We start from the raw sequence: 22,513 nt of genomic DNA, 5'->3' as shown, positions 1-22,513 counted from the left end.
GGGGTCGCGGTCGGAGACGCGGGAAGGCTGGCTGCCAGCCATTGCTGCTTGCCATGCCCTAGCCTAGTGACATCCTGAGACCCTGCCCTGCACAACCTACAAACTAACCCAAGCTCCAAGCAGCGGCTTTTGCATATGAATGGAGTGCCACTTAACCTAGCAACAAGTTCAGACAGCTCCAAAATCTCCGAATCCCAAGCAGGGAGGAGAGGACTGGTATTCTCCTATAGCTCCTGCAGAGTAGCCTCAGACAGTAGCTGACCTGCACCCCATTGGAGATCCAGAAGCCAGTGAACCTAATGGTCAGTGTGAGACACAGACTTCAACTCCTTACATCCATAAGTGACACATTCAGGAGGCGGACTCAGAGAACACCAAAGCCCCACTGAAACAAATCCTGCACCAGAAGCGTGTCTCCAGCGCAGCAGTTATAAACACAGCGGGTCCCCACAGCCAATTGGCCTGGAGGACAATTCCTCCCAGTGTACCAACAGCAATCAAGACTCAACTACACCAAGACTTTGCACTCAGCCCACAAAGGGGTGTACTAAGAGCGACCAGGTTGGGTGATTGGGGAAGCTGAGCTACTGGCCCCTATAGGTCACCTACCACACAAAGCCACTCCATCAACCCCGGGAAGCAGCCAAAAGCAAAGACACAGAAGCATGTCACGAATGGGAGACATGGAGGAAAGTAAACTACTGGACGACACAGTGTTCAGAACCACATTTATAAGGTTACTCAAGAATCTTCTAAAAACCTTTGAGAAACTTGAAGAGACCTCCAAGGAACTTAGTGAGACCTTCAAGGACCTTAATGAGAATGCCAAAAAAAAATGGAAAAGGACCAGTCAGAAATTAAGCATACACTGTCTGAAATAAAGAATGTACAGAAACTCAACTGTAGATCAACATACCCCAAGAGTCAAACCAAACATCTGGAATATGAGGAATCAAAAAACATCCAACCAGAGAGGCGGAAAGAAAGAAGAATCCAAAAGTGTGAGGATAGTGTAAGGAGCCTCTGGGACGGCTTTAACCCTTTGCACTCGCTTGCTTTTTCTGGAGCTGCTACCGATGCTAACCGTGTCGAGTCACACTCAACATCCGAGTGCAAAAGGTTAAGCGTACCAACATCCGAATTTTTGGGGTGCCAGAAGAAGAGAGAGCAGGATATTGAAGGCCTATTGGAAGAAATAATGTCAGAAAACTTTCCCTACCTGGTGAAAGAAATAGACTTACAAGTTCAGGAAGTGCACAGAACCCCAAGCAAGAGGAATCCAAAGAGGACCACACCAAGACACATCATAATTAAAATGCCAAGGGCAAAAGACAAACAGAGAATCTTGAAAGCAGCAAGAGAAAAACAGTTATTTACCTACAAGGGAGTACCCATACGACTGTCAACTGATTTCTCAACAGAAACTATGCAGGCCAGAAGGGAGTGGCAAGAAATATTCAAAGTGATGAACAGCAAGAACCTACAACCAAGATTACTCTACCCAGCAAAGCTATCATTCAGAATTGAAGGTCAGACAAAGAGCTTCACAGACAAGAAAAAGCTAAAGGAGTTCATCACCACCAAACCAGGATTACATGAAATGCTGAAGGGTATTCTTTAAGAAGAGGAAGAAGAAGAAAAAGGTAAAGGTAAAAATTATGAACAACAAAGACACCAAATACATACGAACAAGTGAATCTAAAAATCAAGTGAATAAAAAATCTGAAGAACAGAATGGACTGGTGAATATAATAGAATCAGGGACGTAGAAAGGGAGTGGACTGACAATTCTCAGGGGGAAGAGGCTCTGAGGGGTGCGGGAAGAGATTGAACAAAAATCTTACACCTATGGATAAAGACAGTGGCGGGGGGTAAGGGCATGGGGTGGGGTGGGGTGGGGAATCAGGTGGAGGAGAGTTATGGGGGAGGGGGAAAGAACACCTGTAATAATCTGAACAATAAAGATTTATTTTTTTTTAAAAAAGAGACCACACTGAAACCTAAGACTGGGTGCCAATTGTGTCAGTATAGTGCCACTCAGCAAAAGGCACAAGGTATGGGCAAGTAATTTTCAACAAAGAAGCAAAAAGCATACAGTGGCTGCCGAAACCGGTTTGGCTCAGTGGATAGAGCGTCGGCCTGCGGACTCAAGGGTCCCGGGTTCAATTCCGGTCAAGGGCATGTACCTTGGTTGCGGGCACATCCCCAGTAGGGGGTGTGCAGGAGGCAGCTGATAGATGTTTCTCTCTCATCGATGTTTCTAACTCTCTATCCCTCTCTCTTCCTCTCTGTGAAAAATCAATAAAATATATTTTTAAAAAAAAGCATACAGTGGAGAAAAGGAAGTCTCTTCAATAAATGGAGTTGGGAAAATTGGAAAGCCACATGCAAAACAATGAAACTAGACTGCCATTTGCCACCATACACAAAAATTAACTCAAAATGGATCAAAGACTTATATGTGAGACCTAAAACAATAAAATATATGAAAGAAAACATATATACTAAACTTATGGTCTTGGTCTTAAAGAGGATTTTGTGACTTTAACCCAAAATGCAAGGGAAGTGAAATAAAAGGTAAATGAATGGGACTATAGCAAACTTAAAAGCTTCTGCACAGCAAAAGAAACCAAAAACAAAATAAAAAGTTAACCAATCAAATGGGAGAAGATATTTGCAAACAATACCTTTGATAAAGGGCTAATATCCAAAATATACAAAAAACTCATATAACTCAACAACAAAATATCGAATTAAAAAATGGCAGAGGACCTGAACAGACACTTCTCCCAAGAAGACATACAAATGACCAAAAGATATATGAAAAGATGCTCAGCTTCACTAGCTATTAGGAAAATGCAAGTCAAAATCATAACTGTTAGAATGGCTATTATCAACAAGACAAGAAATAAGTGTTGCAGAGGTTGTAGAGAAAAACGGAACCCTTATACACTGCTGGTGGGAGTCTAAATTGGTACAACCACTATGGAAAATATAACAGGATTACTCAAAAAATTATGACTAGAGCTACCACATGACCCAGCAATCCTTCTTTTGCGTATCTACCTGAAAAATTTGGAAATATTTATTCATAAAAATGTATGTATTCCTATGTTCATTGCAGTGTTATTCACAGTGGTCAAAACATGGAAGCAACCTAAGTATCCTTTGATGGATGACTGGATAAAGAAGATGTGGTACATATATACAATGGAATACTACTTAGCCATAAGAAAAAATGAAATAGTGTCATTTGTGACAACATGATGGCTCTTGAGACTATCCTGCTAAGTGAAATAAGTCAGATGAAATAGTCAAGAACCATATGATTTCACTCATCTATATATATAAAAGCCCAGTGACTGAATGGCGGAATGACTGGAACAACCAGTCACTATGATGCACACTGTGGCGGCCAACAGGCCTGATCCGGGCCCAATCGGTGCTCCCCACAACCTCCCAAGGCCCCTCTCCCAGCCAGCCCCACTCTCAGTTGGCTCCCCCACTCCAATCAGGGGTGGAGCCAGCCAGCCAACCGCTTGCATCCCCTTGTCCCCTGCCGCTCCCACCCCAGATTGGCCCCCATTGGGGTGGGCCGGCCGGACTCTACCTGTGTACGAATTTGTGCACTGGGCCTTTAGTGTGGGATATAAACAGAAAGTAACAAACAGACAAAAAACTCAGAGACACGGACAACAGTACTGTGGTTACCAGAGGGAAAAAGTAGCAGGGTTGGTAGAAGTTAAAGGGGGTCAAATATATGGTGATGGAAGGAGACTTTACTTTTGGGTGGTGAATATGCAGTGCAACATACAGATTATGTAGTATAGAATTGTACACTTGAAATCTATGTAATCTTATTAATCATTGTCACTCAATAAATTTAATGAAAAATTTTAAAAGATCTCAGTTTAAGTCCAAAGGAGTTAGTATGTGCCTTCAGTAAATTCCTGAAGCATAACTTCCCAGGTAAATTGTTGCTTTTTCTCTAGAAACAGTGTCAACAGAGTTTGATGCCAATTATTCTGCCTCTTTTTCCCTCAGAGATTCTGGTATTATGGCTAATAATTTATGTTTTGAATTAATATACTAATATTTATAGTGATAATTTGATAATCTGAAGCAGAATTTTCTGTGACTCCTGAAAATAATTTAGATGTAGTATATTCTTTTGGTGGTGCTTTTTCTTTTTAAAGTTAAGTAATAAAGCTTTTTTTTTTTTTAACTCTTCATTGTTGAAAGTATTACAAGTATTGTTCCTGTTCTTAGGGGAAATGGTTCTCCTTTTCCCCCCCATTAACCTCTTCCAGCCCGCTACTGTCCCTCCCACCCCCCACCAGGCCCTCACTACCCCATTGTCTGTGTTCTTTATGTGAGTCCTTTGTTCTGAGATGGGTCTCTTGTAGACAGCATGTATATAGGTCATGTTTTCTTATCCATTAAGCTACCCTGTGTCTTTTGATTGGAGCATTTAATTCATTTACATTTAAGGTTATTATTGATAGGTACTTGTTGCCATTTTTATTTTTGATGTATATATTCCTTATTCCCTTTCTATTTCTTCTTTTTACAACATTCCCTTTGGCATTTCTTGCATTGCTGGCTTAGTGGTAATAAACTCTCTTAGCCTCTTTTTGTCTGTGAAGCTTCTGAATTCACCTTCAATTTTGAATGATAGTCTTGATGGATAGAGTATTCTTGGATTCAGTCCCCTGCTTTGTATCACTTTATATACTTCATTCCATTTCCTTCTGGCCTGAGAAATCAGTTGATGGTCTAAGGGGGGGAATCCCTTGTAGATAACTTTCAGGCTCCCTCTGGCAGCCTTTAAGATTCTTACTTTGTCATTGATGTTTGCCAATTTAGTTACAATGTGTCTTGATGTCAGTCTTTTGAGGTTCATCTTGTTTTGGACTTTCTGTGCTTCTTTTTTCTTCCCAAAGTCATGGAAGTTTTTTTGTCATTTCTTCAAACAGGTTTTCTATTCCTTGCTCAGCTTCCTCTCCTTCTGGTACCCCTATTATGCAGATGTTTCATTTCATGTTGTCCCAGAGCTCCCTTAGACTCTCCTGCTTTAAAATTTTTTTCCCAGTTGCTGCTCTGCTTGGGTGTGTGTGTTTTTTTCTACCTTGTCTTCTAACTTGCTGAATTGGTCCTTAGCTTCTTCTAGTCTACTGTTGAAATTTTTCATTGTATTCTTTATTGCAGCTATGTAATTCTTCTTTTCCTCTTGATTCTTACACATGTTGGTGAATTTCTCATCTAGACATTTGGCATTCTTGTAACCATTACTCTGAATTCTTTCTTTGACAAATTGCTTGCCTATGTTTCCTTTAGTTCCTTTCCTGGTGATACCTTCTTTTCTTTCATTTGGGGTTATTTCTTTGTCTCTTTATTTTTGCTGTTCCTTTGTAATTGTTTCTAAGTATTAGATCAGCTGTGCCCCCAAGATTTTTGAATTGGTCTTATGTAGTACATGTTTTTTGGGACCCAGTGGTGCACACTCTCAGATCTCCTGTGCTGGGCCCCCTACTTGAGATATTTGGGTTCTCCTGATGTAGTTGTGTCTTGAATGTTATTGTCCCATTCATGGATGGAGTCTCCTCTAGGGTGTCTGATTATGTGGCTCGCTCCCTACCACATCATGCCAACCACTGTGGGGGCGCTTACCGAACAGCACAAAATACAACATGACAAGACACGACACAGTAGGAACAGAACACAAGACACCTGTAGCCCCAATAGAACTGATCACCAGAGAAAAGAGAATTGGGAAATAGAAAAGAGAGCAAGAATGTTAGCAAGGGGAAAAAAGAAAGAATAAATATGGGGAGAAAACACAACAAAACAAACAAATAAATCAAAAAGCACAAACAACAAAACAAACAAATAAATCAAAAGCACAAACAAAAAACACCCAGAAAAAAGGGAGGGGGAAGAATCTATAGATGCAAAGCTTAAATAGAGAAAATAAGGTTAAGGAATTGGATGAGTAGGGGAAGGACCATGGTTTAGCATAGAGGAGGGAGAAAAGAAGTGAGAAGACAAGAAGAAACAATAAAAACATTAAAAATTTTTTTTGAAAAAAAATAGAGCAGATAAGCTTAAATTTAGTTTGTGAAACAAGTTAAAAAATTGGGAGAAGAAAAGAGCAATAAAAGAGAAAAAAAATTGAGTAGTGAAGAAAAAGAAAAGGGGAAATGGAGTAGGAGCAGGAAAGAGGAAATTAGATATATGAATAAACCAACAGAGACTAGAATAATAACCATAAAGCAGATAAAGAAGATCCATTTTTAAAAACTGGAAAAAAAGAAAAGAAAGAGGAAAACTAAAATAGAGAAAGGAGAAAAAATGAGAGAAAAATAGAAGTGAGGAAGAAAAAGGTGCAAAAAAAGTAAAAAATAAGATAAAATTAAAATTAAAAAAAATTTAATAATAAAAATAAAAAATGAAGTGTTTGCTTCAACTGAGTTGTAATGCCCCATGGGAGTTGGTTTAGGACTCCACTCATCTGTTCTGTCTGCTAATTCTGAGCTTCCTGTTATGCACTTAGGTGCTGGCCACTGTAAGGCACTGTCTTTTGGCTTTTAGCACCCTGCTTGAAGCTCCAAGCGATCCACAGGTCCTCTGCTCATGTTGTCTGTACAGGCCCTGGCTGCAAACATGCAGGGCCAATCTTACCTCTTTGCCTGTCTGTCAGTTGTTAGTCTTAATCACTCAAGCATCTGTTTCTGACAGGGCTTTAGGTGGGGTTGATGCTATTTCACTTTCAGGGAATAAGATGGATGTTTTATTCCTGACCCAGAGCTACTATTCTGCAGGAGGTCCAAAATATTACTCTGGCCTTGGTTGGTCAGAGATCCTTGTATGGAGACCAGTGGGGTTGGCTGGAAACCTGGAGTTTTTATCAGTCTGGTTCCAGAATCGTGGGGCAGAAGACCCCTCTTCCAATGCAGTCACTGAGGGCTCTTGGGACTATTCAGACCTGTAAGCTTGGCCTCTACCTTTGTTTCCTCTGTAAAACTCAAAATGCAGGGTGTGATAGGCTGTATTACCTGCCTTGAGGTTACTGGGAGGGGCTAGCTCTTCTGGGGAGAAATGGCCACTTTGTTTCAGAACCTTAAGAGTGTCCCAATGCAGGATTCCTAGTCACGTCTCCCTGTCCTGCTTCCCTCCCCAGCCTCTTCTCAGGTACCTCAAGTCTGTGCCTCTCTCCCTGTGCCTCGGGTGAGTGTTTGTAATGGAAAAGTCCTGTGTTCTGGGTTTAGAGAATAAAAGCAAAGACAAAACAACAACGAAACTGCATGTTTCTCGCGGTCTGCCTTTCGGGCCACCTTTTGCAGCCTTTTGAGGTTGTGGTCTTGGGTCCAGATTCCCCGGCAGCCAGCAGCCCTGTGGCTTTTTCCTTTTCACAGTTGGATGTTACACCTGTCTCCAAGGGATGCGGCTTTGGTGCAACACAGCTTCCTCCTAGCCCTCTGGGCCAGCTGGCCAGCCTCCGCTCTTAAGCCCACGTTCCCATTCCTACCACTCTCAGGCATCCTCTGCCCTTCCTTGTTGTAAATGGTCTCCTCAGCTGTGTCTGATTTGTTAATGCTGGTGGCTGTTCTCCGATTTAGTTGCATTTCCAGTCCGGCTCCAGGCCTAGGTGCATGACACATCTGTCTTATTTGGCTGCCGCTTTTTCGTTCTCTAGGGTGCTTTTTACAAAGTAGATTTCTAATGATGAAATTTACAGGAAAGTGCCATAGAGAAGAAAGGAGTGTTTCTGACAATGCCTCAAAGTAACAGTTATAGGTTGGGACATATAAAGGACTTGGGCTTGTTAGAAATTCCCACTACTTCAGTGGTTTTAGTGCTCAGAACAATCTGATTTTCTGGATTAATAAAAATTTTTTAAAAGGTGGTGGCAAATGTATCAACAAGAAAATACATATATTATTTATCTATATTTACAGATCTCAAAAATTGCCGATTGAATGGTAATGTTTTTCTTTAAGTAGTGTCATTTGGCAGATTTTGGATAATTGTCCTCATTTTTAATCAATATGACACATTGTATTGTCCGCTGGACCTTCTACTTGCAATTATTCTAAGCATAGGCCTAGAGAACCAAAGACCTTTTAGTATTGTTTTTAATTGAGGAACCAGGTATTTTATGTGGAGAACTGGAAATTTATTTTCATTTTTATCTTGTTATTTTCTAGACTTTTAAAAATGTTCACCCACAAATTGGAGATAATCTAAACAGGCATTGTCCCATTCCTATTTATTTTTCTGACTAAGTCGCCTATTTTATGTATAAAAAAAGAGGCTTGATATACTTCAGCTGTTAGTTCTACCCCATAATAACATTTAAAGCTTACTGGAATCTAATTTTAAACTCTCCTGTTGCTTAATCTTTATTGTTTTTGCTATTTTGAATTTTTGTCCAATTTATTCTTAAAGGAAAGGCTTCATAAATGTCTTCCTAGAGTGCATTTCCTATTCTTTTTTCCCATTCAAATGCAGTTTAAAAAAGCATGCATAGTTTAGTCATTTAAGTCCTACCTTGGTCTATGCCATACTGTTATTTTAATATTTAAATGAGTCGGTTGGTCTAGATTGGGTGTAGAGTCAAACAAAATCTTGAATCCTAGAAAAAGCAAATTTCTTTTTTTCTGAGACTGAATAAAACAATCATGGTAAACCTCCGCTCAGATATAGACTATGTTTAATTCAGCTTCTGTGATCTGCCTTACAGTCTAGCATGGGGATATTGTGAAATGTGATTGTATATTTCCTGAGAAAAAAGTGAGAAAGGGCGGCTTGTTAAAGAGGTCAAGGAAAGGAAAAGAAATAGAAACGGTGAGAATGAGAACAAAGATAAAGTGCAGACAGAAAGAGATTATTTGAGTTACACAAATGTGAGGTGGCTACTGCTTGCTTCACTGACTTCACCCACAAATAATCTACAATTAGTCAATGACAATAAAAACAGCCATCTGTTATATTTAAAACTAGAGGCCCGGTGCATGAAATTCGTTTATGGGGGAGGGGGGTATCTGTCAGCCCAGCCTGCACCCTCTCCAATCTGGGACCCCTCGAGGGATGTGGGATATCCCTCTCACAATCCAGGACTGCTGGCTCCAAACCGCTCACCTGCCTGCCTGCCTGATTGCCCCTAACTGCTTCTGCCTGCCAGCCTGATCACCCCCTAACCACTCCCCTGCCAGCCTGATCAACGCCTAACTGCTCCCCTGCCGGCCTGATGGCCCCTAACTGCCCTCCCCTCCCGGCCTGGTCACCCCTAACTACCTTCCCCTGCCAGCCTGGTCACCCCTAACTGCCCGCCCCTGCCAGCCTGGTTGCCCCTAACTGTCCTCCCCTGCTGGCCTGGTTACCCCCAACTGTCCACCCCTGCAGGCCTGGTCCCCCCCAACTGCCCTCCCCTGCAGACCTGGTTGCCCCCAACTGCCCTTCCCTGCTGTCCTGATTGCCCACAACTGCCCTCCCCTGCTGGCTATCTTGTGGCAGCCATCTTGTGTCCACACGGGGGCAACCATCTTTGACCACATGGGGGTGGCCATCTTGTGTGTTGGAGTGATGGCCAATTTGCATATTACTCTTTTATTAGATAGGATAGCTAGTACATGTATGGACTGAGGTGTAGGATGAAGTGCTGTGTATTGCACAGAAAAATGGACAGATTCTGCTGTGAGGGAGTTACATTCCAGTTGAGGCAGTAGAGAGTAAGGGAACTAAGTGAATTGTGCACTTTTCTATGTACTGGACATGCTCATAGACCCTGTACATATTTTATCCTATTTAATCTTCAGAATAATCTTGAGAAATAGATAGGTTACTCTCCCCCCCTCCCCACCCCCAGCCCCTTCTTTATACTTTGGGCAATGAAGACTTGAAGAATTTAAATGGTTCTACCAATTACACAGCAAGAAGTATATGAAGCCAGGTTTTTAATCTGGTCTAAGATATCCATAGATAACTATAGAAGGCAGAATGAAACATACAAATACAGGGGCACAAAAATGGGCCATTAAACTTTAACCCTACCAGACCTGAGGCCCTGACCCTAACTGTCCCCTATACCTGGGCTCCTGAGCATTAAAGAGAAAAAATCAACATGATATAGAAAAATGTTAGTTACATGCAAACAAGTGGTTAGAATAAGATGAAACTTGGAGACATTGTAGAAAATAGGTACTAGGAAAAGTACAGAAAATTAGGTAAAGCAGTATAGCGGCAGATTAGGAAATTACCGAAAAATCGGTACAGCGGTCTGGTAGCCTTAACACTATTAAAATTTTTTTAGTTCAGGAATATTTAAGGCTTCATGAAGGAGGTAGCATTTGAACTGGGCTTTGCAGGTTGAGGGTAGGATTTTTTTAACAGGTGGATATGACAAAGAAGGCAAATGAGTAATAAGAGCTGGTATTGACTCCAATTCAGTCTGAAGCCAACACCTATTTCTTTCTCTTTTTTTAAAAATGTTTTTATTGCTTTTGAGAGAGAGAGGAAGGGAGAGGGATATATAGAGAGAAACATTGATGAGAGAGGAACATCATTGATCAGCTGCTTCCTGCACAGCCTCTACTGGGGAATGAGCCAGCAACCAAGGTACGTGCCCTTGACTGGAATAGAACCCGGGACCCTTCAGTCCACAGGCCAATGCTCTCTCCACTGAGCCAAACCAGCTAGGGCCCAAAGCCTATTTCTAGAACAGTGAGAGCAAATGTTGGAAGCCAGGGCAACTGAAAAGGGATACCTTGAGTTATAGAAAAAAGTCTGAAAAGGAAGATTAAGACAGGAACATGAGGTCTTTCAGTGCAAATACAACAGGGTCTTTGATATAGATAAAAATATTCCAAATACCATAATTAGCTATGGAGTCTCTATTTTTAAAATATTCATCATAGATCAGCTGCCTCCTGCATGCCCCCCACCGGGGATCAAGCTTGGAACTGGGGCATGTGCCCTGACCAGGAATTGAACCTAGGACCTCTTTGTTAATGGGTCGATGTTCAACCACTGTGTCACACCAGCTGATCTGGAGTCTATATTTTATTTTTCTCCTTGGCAACTCTTAGTCGTTTATTTCCTCCTGACATTACCAGTATTTCAGAGGGCCTGGTGTTGAATGATAATGGAGCAACATGGAGGTAGGGCCATATAGCAGGAAAATTGGAAAATGCTTTTGATAGGAGCCAATGTATTCTCTGATGTATTTATTTTTAGAAGAGGCCATTTTACAATATGAAACCCTTATCAAAGGCTGATAAAGAAAAGGCAAAAAATCAGAGGATTCCAAAACTAAGTGATTATTTGGAAATTGCACGGAAGACAAATAAATATGTGATATTTGATCTTAATGGCCCTCCACCAAAACATCCTCTCAGAAATACATATGTACGTCGTGTAGTAGATGTGATCCTTGCCTCTAAAATTGAGCAACGTATGGTATGTCTATCTCAGTATTTATGGTAGAGGTTGGGAGGTGGTTAGCATGTCCCAGGATTATAGCAGTTGAACTTACCCTATCTTATAGGTCTTCTCTGGGATCCTTAAATAAATTTGCTCCCTTTAGAAATGGAGACTATTGCTTACACATAACATGAAGCAACCTAAGAATGACTCACTTATATTTATTTCACTGGGGGAAAACATTGAGGTTTGTTGCCATTCCAAACCAAACGAAATATCAGCAGTGTAATGACTATCTGATGTGACCTGTACCATGCACTAAGGTAGAACTATTAGAAAGGGCCTGGGTACACTAATGCATTGAGGAGTTGGCTTCAATTAATGATGAATAAGCTGGGTCTTACTTGAGCATAGATTTTCTGATCATATTCTTCAGAAGGAACTCTCTGCATTGGGGTAGTCAATTATTCGAAATCTCTTAAATTCTCAGAATATGAAAGAGTGCTGTGAGTCAGAAAAAATTGTGTCTTTTTACCAATGGAACTATTTGCACAGATGAGTTATAATGAGCCCTCTTAAAGATTATGTTTAGCATCATCACCCAGAGGACATGTTTATGGTTCCCACCTTTCATCCACACCTGCCAGCCCCTCCTCCACTTTGGCTAGTGTGACATGATGGGCCCTTGACCCATGATGTTACCTGAGAAAATTCATCTGCAGAACAACCCTGGTGAAAGCTCCATTGTAAGAGTCTATCAAACTATATCAGGTCAAGGGCTGGAATCTCCCTCTGTTCCCTATAGACTGTCACCCCATTAGCTGGAATGGGGCTTCATCTGTTGTACAGGGGACTGTACCTAGACAGCTGATTGTCCACTGAAAATTTTCCTGTTTCTTCTTACAGGTTTATTGGTTACCTGGTTTTGATAGGGGGTATGTGAGGTGGAAAGCTCCTAATTTTCAGCATGTGGGCCGGTTAGATCCCATTTATGAACTTAAAAGAGAAAATATCAGTATAATAAATGTTGACTACAAGAGGTTGTTCCACAACGGGTTGAGGTAAGTGTTTGACCACACCTCTCCAGGCATGTACTGCTTTACTTGCACAAAATCTGCATTCTAACCAAACTACTTAGCTTCCCCTTCCCATCTCAGGATTCTGTGTGTGGCTATCATTTTGGAATCCCATATTCTCCTCTTCTTGCTCTTCCCTCTGTTTCTTCCTCCCACCTCTACTAACCAATATTTATCATGTATAGATTATATCCCTGGAACATAGTCTTCAGACTTTTCTCCTTTGTGCTTCAATCTCTCATCAGTGAACACATGTTTTTGTATGCTTGGCATTTTTTTGTTTTTATATAAGGTGACTATTGAAGTCAGAGAAGTGTTTATTTCCTCCAGCCATTACCAGAAGGATTGCAGTACTAATGAATAGCTTTGTTATCCAGATAGCCAGATTTCTAAAAGGCATAATTAAGAACATTACCACATCATTATTTAAAAAACTTAAAGCAGCCAAGCATGAGAAGAAACTAAAATTGTTAACCACCACATTTGTCAATATACCAGAGGCCTGGTGCATGGATTTGTGCACTGGTGGGGTCCCTTGGCGTAGCCTGCGGGGATCTGGCCGAAACCAGCAGTCCAATGCTGCCTGCCGCTTCTGCCTGCCACTCCCGCCTGCCGCTCCTGCTCATCCAGGCCCCACTGCGCCTGCCGCCACAGCCGCCGCAGCTGCTCAACAGGCTCATCTGCTACCATTTCCAGGCTGCGTTTCCAGTCTGTGAGCCCTGTGTCTGGCGCCTGTTGGTCACACTGACCATCAGGGGGCAGCTCCTGCATTGAGCGTCTGCCCCCTTGTGGTCAGTGCACATCATAGTGACTGGTCAACTGGTCATTCAGTCATTTGGTCGCTTAGGCCAGTGATGGCGAACCTATGACACACATGTCAGCACTGACACGCGTAGCCATTTCTGATGACACGCGGCCGCTGAGGCGGCCGCATGCTGAGGATGAAACATTTGCGACTAGAGTCTTGGAGTTAGAGTCTAACTCCAAGACTCTAGTCGCAAATGTTTCATCCTCCCCTATTAGACACTCTGTGCTGGAGGTCTGTAGGCCAAAACAACAGAAGTCCAGCACAGAGCATCTAGTTCTGGGACTTCCGGTTAAGCTGGGATCTTTGCCCTCACTTCCGCCGGCAGAGCAGGGAGCAGCGGAACTCAGCGGGGGACGCATCTCTGGGGGCCCTGCCATTACCAGTAACCAAATAACAGTTAACCACAGCAACCATTATCTACTGTTCTGGGGTGTCATGGATTTCTAATCCATCATTACTGAGATAAGTGAGGGGGAGGCTGGGAGAGGCGAGGGTTTGTGGCGTGCTATGGGTGCCGTTTCCCGCCATTAGAAATAGCGGCAGCCATTTTAATTCACATAAGGAACACCATCTTGCTCCATAGTGCAGACTCCATTTCACCACTATTACTGTTGTGCATCCTTATTAACCCCTATTTCTGCTTATTAACCCTGCCCTTTCCTAAAAGACAGTTATAGGCACCATTTTGCAGTTAGTTAGGCTAGTTAACCCCTAATTGCCTGCAGGCCTAACAAGCTATCTATAATTCTATCTTCTGTCACTGCCCCCCTTATGGAGAACCCAAAAAATAAAAAACTAAGTTAAGTAAAGGAAGTGGTAGTAGCAGTGGCCGACCCTTTCAAGAGACATGGACCGAGATGTATGGCTTTATAGAAAAAAATGGCAGATCATTTTGCATTCTATGTACTGAAACGGTAGTAAGCAGAACGCAGAATATAAGTAGACATTTTGAAACTAATCATTCCCAGCTCTTGGAAAAAAGTGAGGATGAAAGGAAGGAATACATTTCCAGGCAGCTATACCTTTATAAGAGCCAATCTAATTCCATCCTTAAATTTATGAAAGGCTCTACAAATTTAACATCTGCAAGTTTGAGCATTGCTCACTCTATAGCTCAGCATGGAAAAACACTCAGTGAGGGAGAATTTATTAAAGAAACTCTCCTAAGATGTGCACCAGTTTCTATTTCACAATGTGCAGAATAAAGATGCAATTATTAAGAGAATATCTGAGTTACCACTCAGTAGAAATATCATAAAAGACCGAATAATGAGACTGAACACAAATGTACAACATCAATTAAAGAGAGACATAGGGAAGTGTAAATATTTTTCTATCTCTCTTGATGAAACTACTGATGTCACATCACATGCTCAGTTGGCCATTATTGGTTGATATTCTGATGGTCTCACAATGAGAGAAGAGTTGATAAAGTTAGTATCAGTGTCAACAAGTAAATCAGGAAGCGAAATATGTAAGGTTGTTATACAAACATTTCATGACCTAAGCATTGATATCTCTAAAGTTGTGTCAGTGACGACAGATGGGGCACCAAATATGGTGGGGGAAAAAGTTGGATTTGTCAAATTGTTTACAGAAGCTATTGGACATCCGATTGTGCCTTTTCTTTTTTTTTGACATTTTTTTAAATTGAGGTATTATATGTGTACATATCTTACCATTGCTCCCCCCCACCCCTCACCCATACATTCCCTCACCCCCCAGAGATTTGCGTCCATTGTTTATGCTTATATGCATGCATACAAGTCCTTCGTTTGATTTCTTATCTCCCCCACCTCTCCCTAACTTTCCCCCTGTAATTTGAAAGTCTGTTTGATGCTTTACTGTCTCTGTATCTATCTTTTTGTTCATCAGTTTATAATGTTCTTTATTATCCATAAATGAGTGAGATCATGTATTTTTCTTTCATTGACTGGCTTATTTCACTTAGCATAATGTTCTCCAATTCAATCCAGGTTGCTGCAAATGATGAGAATTCCTTCTTTTTTATGGCAGCATAGTATTCCATTGTGTAGATGTACCACTGTTTTCTGATCCAGTCATCTGCTGACAGGCACCTAGGCTGTTTCCAAATCTTAGCTATTGTAAATTGTGCTGCTATGAACATAGGGGTGCATATATCCTTTCTGATTGGTGTTTCTAGTTTCTTTGGATATATTCCCAGGAGTGGGATTACTGGGTCAAATGGGAGTTCCATTTTCAGTTTTTTGAGGAAACTCCATACTGTTCTCCACAGTGGCTGCACCAGTCTACATTCCCACCAGCAGTGCACGAGGGTTCCTTTTTCTCTGCATCCTCACCAACACTTGTCGTTTGTTGATTTGTTGATGATAGCCATTCTGACAGGTGTGAGATGGTACCGCATTGTTGTTTTGATTTGCATCTCTCGGATAATAAGTGACTTTGAGCATGTTTTCATGTGTCTCTTGGCCTTCCTTCTGTCTTCTTTTGAAAATATTCTGTTTAGGTCCGTTGCCCATTTTTTTATTGGATCATTTATCTTCCTTTTATTAAGTTGCATAAGCTGCCTGTAGATGTTGGAGATTAAACCTTTATCAGTGATAGCATTTGCAAATATGTTCTCCCATGCAGTGGGCTTTCTTATTGTTTTGTTGATGGTTTCTTTTGCTGTAAAAAAGCTTTTTATTTTGATGTAGTCCCATTTGTTAATTTTCTCTTTAGCTTTCATTGCCCTAGGGGCAGTGTCAGTGAAGAAGTTCTTTTGGCATATGTCTGAGATTTTGTTGCCTGTGGATTCCTCTAGTATTTTTATGGTTTCCCGTCTTATGTTTAAGTCCTGTATCCATTTTGAGTTTATTTTTGTGTATGGTGTAAGTTGGTGATCTAGTTTCATTTTTTTGCATGTGTGTGTCCAATTTTCCCAACACCATTTATTGAAGAGACTGTCTTGACTCCATTGTATGTTCATGCCTCCTTTGTCAAATATTAACTGAGCATAGTGGTTTGGGTCGATATCTGGATTCTCTATTCTGTTCCATTGATCTGTATGTCTGTTCTTGTGCCAGTACCAGGCTGTTTTGAGAACAGTGGCTTTGTAATACAGCTTGAAATCTGGTATTGAGATCCCTCCTACTTTATTCTTCTTTCTCAGGATTGCTGAGGCTATTCGGGGTCTTTTTTTATTCCAGATGAATTTTTGGAGAGTTCTTTCTAGGTCTGTGAAATATGCTGTTGGTATTTTGATGGGGAGTGCATTGAATCTGTAGATTGCTTTGGGTAGTATGGACATTTTAATGATGTTGATTCTACCAATCCATGAACATGGTATGTTCTTCCATCTGTTTACGTCTTCCTCTATCTCTTTTTTCAGTGTCCTGTAGTTTTCCGCGTATAGGTCTTTTACCTCCTTAGTTAAGTTTATTCCTAGGTATCTTAATTTTTTTGGTGCGATGGTAAATGGGATTGCTTTTTTAGTCTCTCTTTCTGTAAGTTCACTATTGGTGTATAGAAATGCCATAGATTTCTTGGCGTTAATTTTGTATCCCGCTACATTGCCGAATTCATTTATTAAGTCTATTAGTTTTTTGATGGAATCTTTTGGGTTTTTTATGTACAATATCATGTCATCTACAAATAAAGACAGCTTCACTTCTTCTTTTCCAATTTGGATGCCTCTTATTTCTTCTTCTTGCCTAATTGCGATAGCTAATACTTCCAGTACTATGTCAAACAGGAGTGGTGAGAGTGGGCATCCCTGTCTTGTTCCTGTTCTTAGGGGAAATGGTTTTAGTTTTTGCCCATTGAGTATGATGTTTGCTGTAGGTTTATCATATATAGCTTTTATTATGTTGAGGTATGATACTTTTATTCCCACCTTGTTGAGAGTTTTTATCAAGAAAGGGTGTTGGATTTTGTCAAATGCTTTTTCTGCATCTATTGATATGACTATGTGATTTTTATCTCTCAATTTGTTTATGTGATGTATCACGTTTATTGATTTGCGGATATTGTACCATCCTTGCATTCCTGGGATAAATCCTACTTGGTCATGATGTATGATCTTTCTGATGTATTGCTGGAGCCGATTTGCTAGGATTTTGTTGAGGATTTTGGCATCTATGTTCATGAGGGATATTGGTCTGTAATTCTCTTTCATTGTGTTGTCTTTATCTGGTTTTGGTATTAGGGTGATGCTGGCTTCATAGAAGGAGCCTGGAAGTGTTCCTTCCTCTTGAATTTTTTGGAATAGTCTGAGGAGGATAGGTTTTAGTTCTTCCTTGAAAGTTTGGTAAAACTCTCCTGTGAAGCCGTCTTGCCCCGGGCTTTTGTTTGCCGGAAGCTTTTTGGTGACTGCTTCAATTTCTTCCATAGTTACTGGCCTGTTGAACTGTTTAGATTCTTCCTGATTGAGTTTTGGAAGGTTGTATTTGTCTAGGAGTATGTCCATTTCCTCCAGGTTGTCCAGTTTGTTGGAATAGAGTTGTTCGTAGTATTTTGTAACAATCCTTTGTATTTCGTCGGGGTCTGTTGTTATTTGACCTCTTTCATTTCTGATTTTGTTTATTTGGGTCCTCTCTCTTTGCTTCTTGGTGAGCCTGGCTAGAGGTTCATCAATCTTGTTTATTCTTTCAAAGAACCAGCTCTTGGTTTTGTTGATCTTTTGTATTGTTTCTTTGGTCTCTATGTCGTTTATCTCCGCTCTGATCTTTATTATTTCTTTCCTTCTGCTTACACTGGGCTTTTCTTGTTGCTCTCTCTCTAACTCTTTGAGTTGTTGGGTTAGGTAATTTATTACCATTGTTTCTTGTTTTTTGCAGTAGGCTTGTAGAACTATGAACTTCCCTCTCAGGACTACTTTCGCTGTGTCCCATAGATTTTGGATTGTTGTGTTTTCATTGTCATTTGTTGCCATGATGTTTTTTATTTCTTCCTTGATGTCTTTGGTAACCCAGTCATGGTTTAATAGCATGCTGTTTAGTCTCCATGTGTTTGATTTCTTTGGGTTGTTTTTATTGTAGTTGATTTCCAGTTTTATGCCACTGTGATCTGAGAAGATACTTGATATGATTTCTATCTTCTTGAATTTGGAGAGACTTTGCCTATGTCCTAACATATGGTCTATCTTTGAAAATGACCCATGTGCACTTGAGAAGAATGTATATTCTCTGGCTTTGGGGTGAAATGTTCTGAAGATGTCGATTAATTCCATCTGGTCTAGTGAGTCATTTAGGATTGATGTTTCTTTGCTGATTTTTTGTTTAGAGGATTTGTCCAATGGTGATAGTGGGGTATTGAAGTCTCCTACTATGATTGTATTGCTGTCAATCTCTCCTTTGATATCTCCCAGGATTTTTTTAATGTATCTTGGTGCTCCTGTATTGGGTGCATATATGTTTACCAGAGTTATTTCTTCTTGTTGGATTTCTCCCTTTAGTATTATGAAGTGGCCTTCATTATCTCTTGTTCTGTCCTTCACTTTGAGATCTAATTTGTCAGATATAAGTATTGCTACCCCAGCTTTTTTTTTTCATTTCCATTCGCCTGGAAAACCTTTTTCCATCCCTTTACTCTCAGTCTGTATGCGTCTTTTTTTTGAGGTGGGTTTCTTGTAGACAGCAGATATATGGGTTTTGTTTTCTTAACCAATGTGTTACCCTGTGTCTTTTGATTGGGGCATTCAATCCATTTACATTTAAAGTTATTATTGATAGGTACTTATTTGTCGCCATTTTTATTCTATACCCCTGTGTTCCTTCTTTGCTTCCTATTTCTTTCTTTCTTTTTTTTTTTTTACAGCAGACCCTTTAGCATTTCTTTCATTTGCTGGTTTGGTGGTGATAAACTCCCTTAGCCCTTTTTTGTCTGTGAAGCTCCTTATTTCACCTTCAATTTTGATTGATAGCCTTGCTGGGTACAGTATTCTTGGATTGAGACCCTTCCTTTGCATAACTTTGTATATTTCATTCCATTCCCTTCTGGCCTGATGAGTTTCTGTTGAGAAATCAGTTGCTAGTCTGATGGGGGTTCCTTTGTATGTAACTGTCTGTCTCTCTCTGGCCGCTTTTAAGATTCTTACTTTGTCGTTGGTGTTTACCAACTTAATTATAATGTGCCTTGGCGTCGGTCTTTTGGTGTTCATTTTGCTTGGAACTCTGTGAGCTTCTTGGATTTGTGTGGGGTTTTTCTTCCCTATATCAGGGAAGTTTTCTGTTATTATTTCTTCAAACAGGTTTTCTATTCCTTGCTCCGTTTCCTTTCCTTCTGGTACCCCTATTATCCTGATGTTGTTTTGTTTTGTGTTGTCCCGAAGTTCCCTTAGGCTCTCCTCATGCTTTCTAATTTTTGTTTCTAGAAGCTGTTGTAATTGGGTATTTTTTTCCATCTTGTCTTCTAGCTCACTTATGCGGTCCTCTGCTTCATCTAGTCTACTCTTGATGCTTTCTATTGAGTTCTTTACAGCAGCGATGTCATTTTTCATTTCTTCTTGGTTCTTCTTCATTTCCTCTTGGTTCTTACTCATATTGTCGAATTTGTCTTCCATCCTTTTCAGCCACCTTATGACCATTTCTCTGAATTCTTTCTCTGATAGGTTGTTTGCCTCTAATTCGTTTACTTCCTTTTCTGGTGATGGCTGCTTCTCTTTCCTATGGGGGCTATTTCTTTGTCTCCCCATGGTCTCTCTTCTCCGGATGTCTGGTTATATAGTTCTCTCTCTCCGGCGTTGATTTAAAGGTACAAAATACAACACAACCAGGCACAACACACAAGGCACTGAACAGAATTGTATTCACGATATTAATAACCTCCAATAAAGGTAACCACCAGAGAAAGACAAATTAGGGAATAGGAGTGGAAGAGGGAGAGTAAAAAGAAAGAACAACAACAAAAAAAGAGTGTGAATCTGAACTTGGGAAAAGAGCAGAAAAAAAAAGAAAAGAAAAAAAAGTAAGAGAGACAAGAACAATACTAAGAGAGAAAAGGGGAACAAACTATATATATGGGGAGTAGACTACACTAGAACAACCACTAATCCCAGCAAATTCCAGCAACACGAGCCTGGAGATTAATACAAACTGCAACACCAACTAATATCAAGTGAGGCAAGGGAAAACAAAAGTAAAAAAACAAACAAAAACAAAGCAAACAAAAGAACCAACCAAACAAACAAAAAGAATAATCAAAACAATCTCATAAAAAAGCATAAAAATTCAATCTAATCAACATTCAAGCAAACAACAACAAAAGGCCAGAGAGAAAAATAATTTTTTTAAGGTAGCGTAGAGAGAGGTATGTATGGATTTGGAGCAGGGGTTTGGGAATTAGATATATAAGTAGGGTGAAATTTTAGTAGAGGGTAAACTGAAAAAGTAGGGAATATCTATAGCCAGAAAGGGTTAAGATAAACAGGAGACCAAAAGGAGAAAGGTTAGGAGGAGAGTGATGGCAAAATGTTAGCGTTGAGATAGGGTAAGGGAAAGATGCAAATAGAATGTAGGACACTAATCCCAAAATACATGAAAGGGAAAATCAAATGACATTTAAAGAAAAGAAAAAAAGTAAAATAATAGTAATAATAATGCTGATTGAAAATAAAAATGTAATAATTAAAAAGGTGAAAATCGAGTGAGGAAAAAGAAAATAAATTTAGTATCTTAAGTAAAAGATGCAAAAAATGAAAATAAAAAAATTAGAATAAAAAAATTGAAAAAAGAATTTAAAATTAAAAAATAGGAAGACTAAAATGTGCAGTAGCGGCTGTCATTCACTTCCTCTATTATTCTGTTTGGTATGCCTGTTTCCCAGTCTGGGCGGTATTTCAGTTCAGCTTCGTTCCACTGCTTCTCAGTGTTGTAAGCCAGTCCTGCTTTTTAAGCCGGCCGTGTCTTAATTTCTCATATTTATTTTTGATTACACCAGAGACAATTAGCGTTTCAGCCCCTGGGTGGCAGTGTTTCTGAATTGACTTCCGGGCCTCTCTAGCTTTTTTTTTTTCCCCTCTATGGCACTCACTACCGGTTTGTGGAGGTGTGCGCCTCAGAGCTTGTGGAGGTGTGCGCCTCAGAGCTGCCTCTCCGATGGTCACACCCCGCTCTGTTCCCCAGGTTCCGAAAAAACAACTTCCCCCTGCAGTCTTTCAGGGTTTTTTCCACCTGGGTTTTCCTATGTATTGGGCTTAGTAATCAGAGTCAGAAAGAGCCCAAGTGTGCGGACAGTGGGTCTGTGCGCCAGACTAAGGAGCCCGCACTCCTTTGAAAATTCTTAGTCTGATCCTCCTCGTCAGATTAAAATGAGTTGCTTTTAAGAGGTCACTTCTGTAAGCAGCTCAGAGGACCCCCTTCCACATTCACGGATCACGGCAGCTCCAACTGCCGCCAATTTTTCTAGGCACAGACCTCCCGGTTCCTGCCGGTCCTGCAGTTTGCGCGCTTCCCTCCCACCGCGGGGATTAGAAACCACACCTTATTTCAGGCGAAATCTGACCTTTCCGTGGTGCAGTGAAGAGTTCCTTTGAATCCGAATGTTTGCGCTGATAGGGGACCGGTGTTCTGGTGCTCGCAGCTGTTCAGTGTTTGCAGTTGTCGCGGAAAGTCAGGTTTCCAATACAATCCTACTTTCCTTGCAAGATGGCGAGGCGCCCGGTGAGCCCGCAGCTCCGGGAGGAGACCCAGCCCCTGTGGGTGCTGCACGGTCAGGGAAACCCTGGCCAGCACTCCCCCGCCTTCTCCTGGAGTTTAGCTGTCCCTTGGCTTGCCAATATACACTCCCCCTGCGAACCTCTGCTGCTCCTACTCTCCGCCCCAGGACCAGACTCCAAACACGACTCTATTCCGTCGCCATTTTTTCCTCAATCTCTGCCTTTTAATGGGAATGTTTGGTCCATTATTAACCCTACAATAGCCTCTACCGTAAATGTTCAAGTGAAAGGAACAATCAAATGTCTCTCACTTTATTTTTTAAATATATTTTTATTGATTTCAGAGAGGAAGGGAGAGGGAGAGAGAGATAGAAACATCAATGATGAGAGAGTAATCATTGATTGGCTGTCTCCTGCATGCCCCCTACTGGGGATTGAGCCCACAACCCGAGCATGTCCCTTTGACTGGAATGGAACCCGGGACCTTCCAGTCCCCAGTCCAATGCTCTATCCACTGAGCCAAACCAGCTAGGGCAAATGTTTCTCACTTTAAATCAAAAGCTAGAATGACAAAGTTTAGTAAGGAAGGCA

At 40.9% G+C, this 22,513-nt stretch overlaps 1 protein-coding gene across 1 annotated transcript in view; it reads left to right on the top strand.

The window, feature by feature from the left end:
* GDPD4 (glycerophosphodiester phosphodiesterase domain containing 4) overlaps positions 1–22,513 on the top strand; it is a gene marked incomplete at its 5' end in the record, with an annotated part of 121,551 nt that overhangs the window by 77,636 nt on the left and 21,402 nt on the right. The window contains 2 exons of the mRNA XM_079789176.1: positions 11,236–11,457; positions 12,328–12,482. Of these exons, the coding sequence (XP_079645302.1) occupies positions 11,236–11,457; positions 12,328–12,482 (377 nt within the window). The remainder of the gene's footprint in view (positions 1–11,235; positions 11,458–12,327; positions 12,483–22,513) is intronic.

The sequence above is a fragment of the Cnephaeus nilssonii genome (genome assembly GCF_951640355.1).
Source record: "Cnephaeus nilssonii genome assembly, chromosome: 13".
Lineage (NCBI taxonomy): Eukaryota > Metazoa > Chordata > Mammalia > Chiroptera > Vespertilionidae > Cnephaeus > Cnephaeus nilssonii.
The sequence above is the reverse complement of the archived record's forward strand: the minus strand, read 5'-3'. Positions and strand labels throughout refer to the sequence as shown.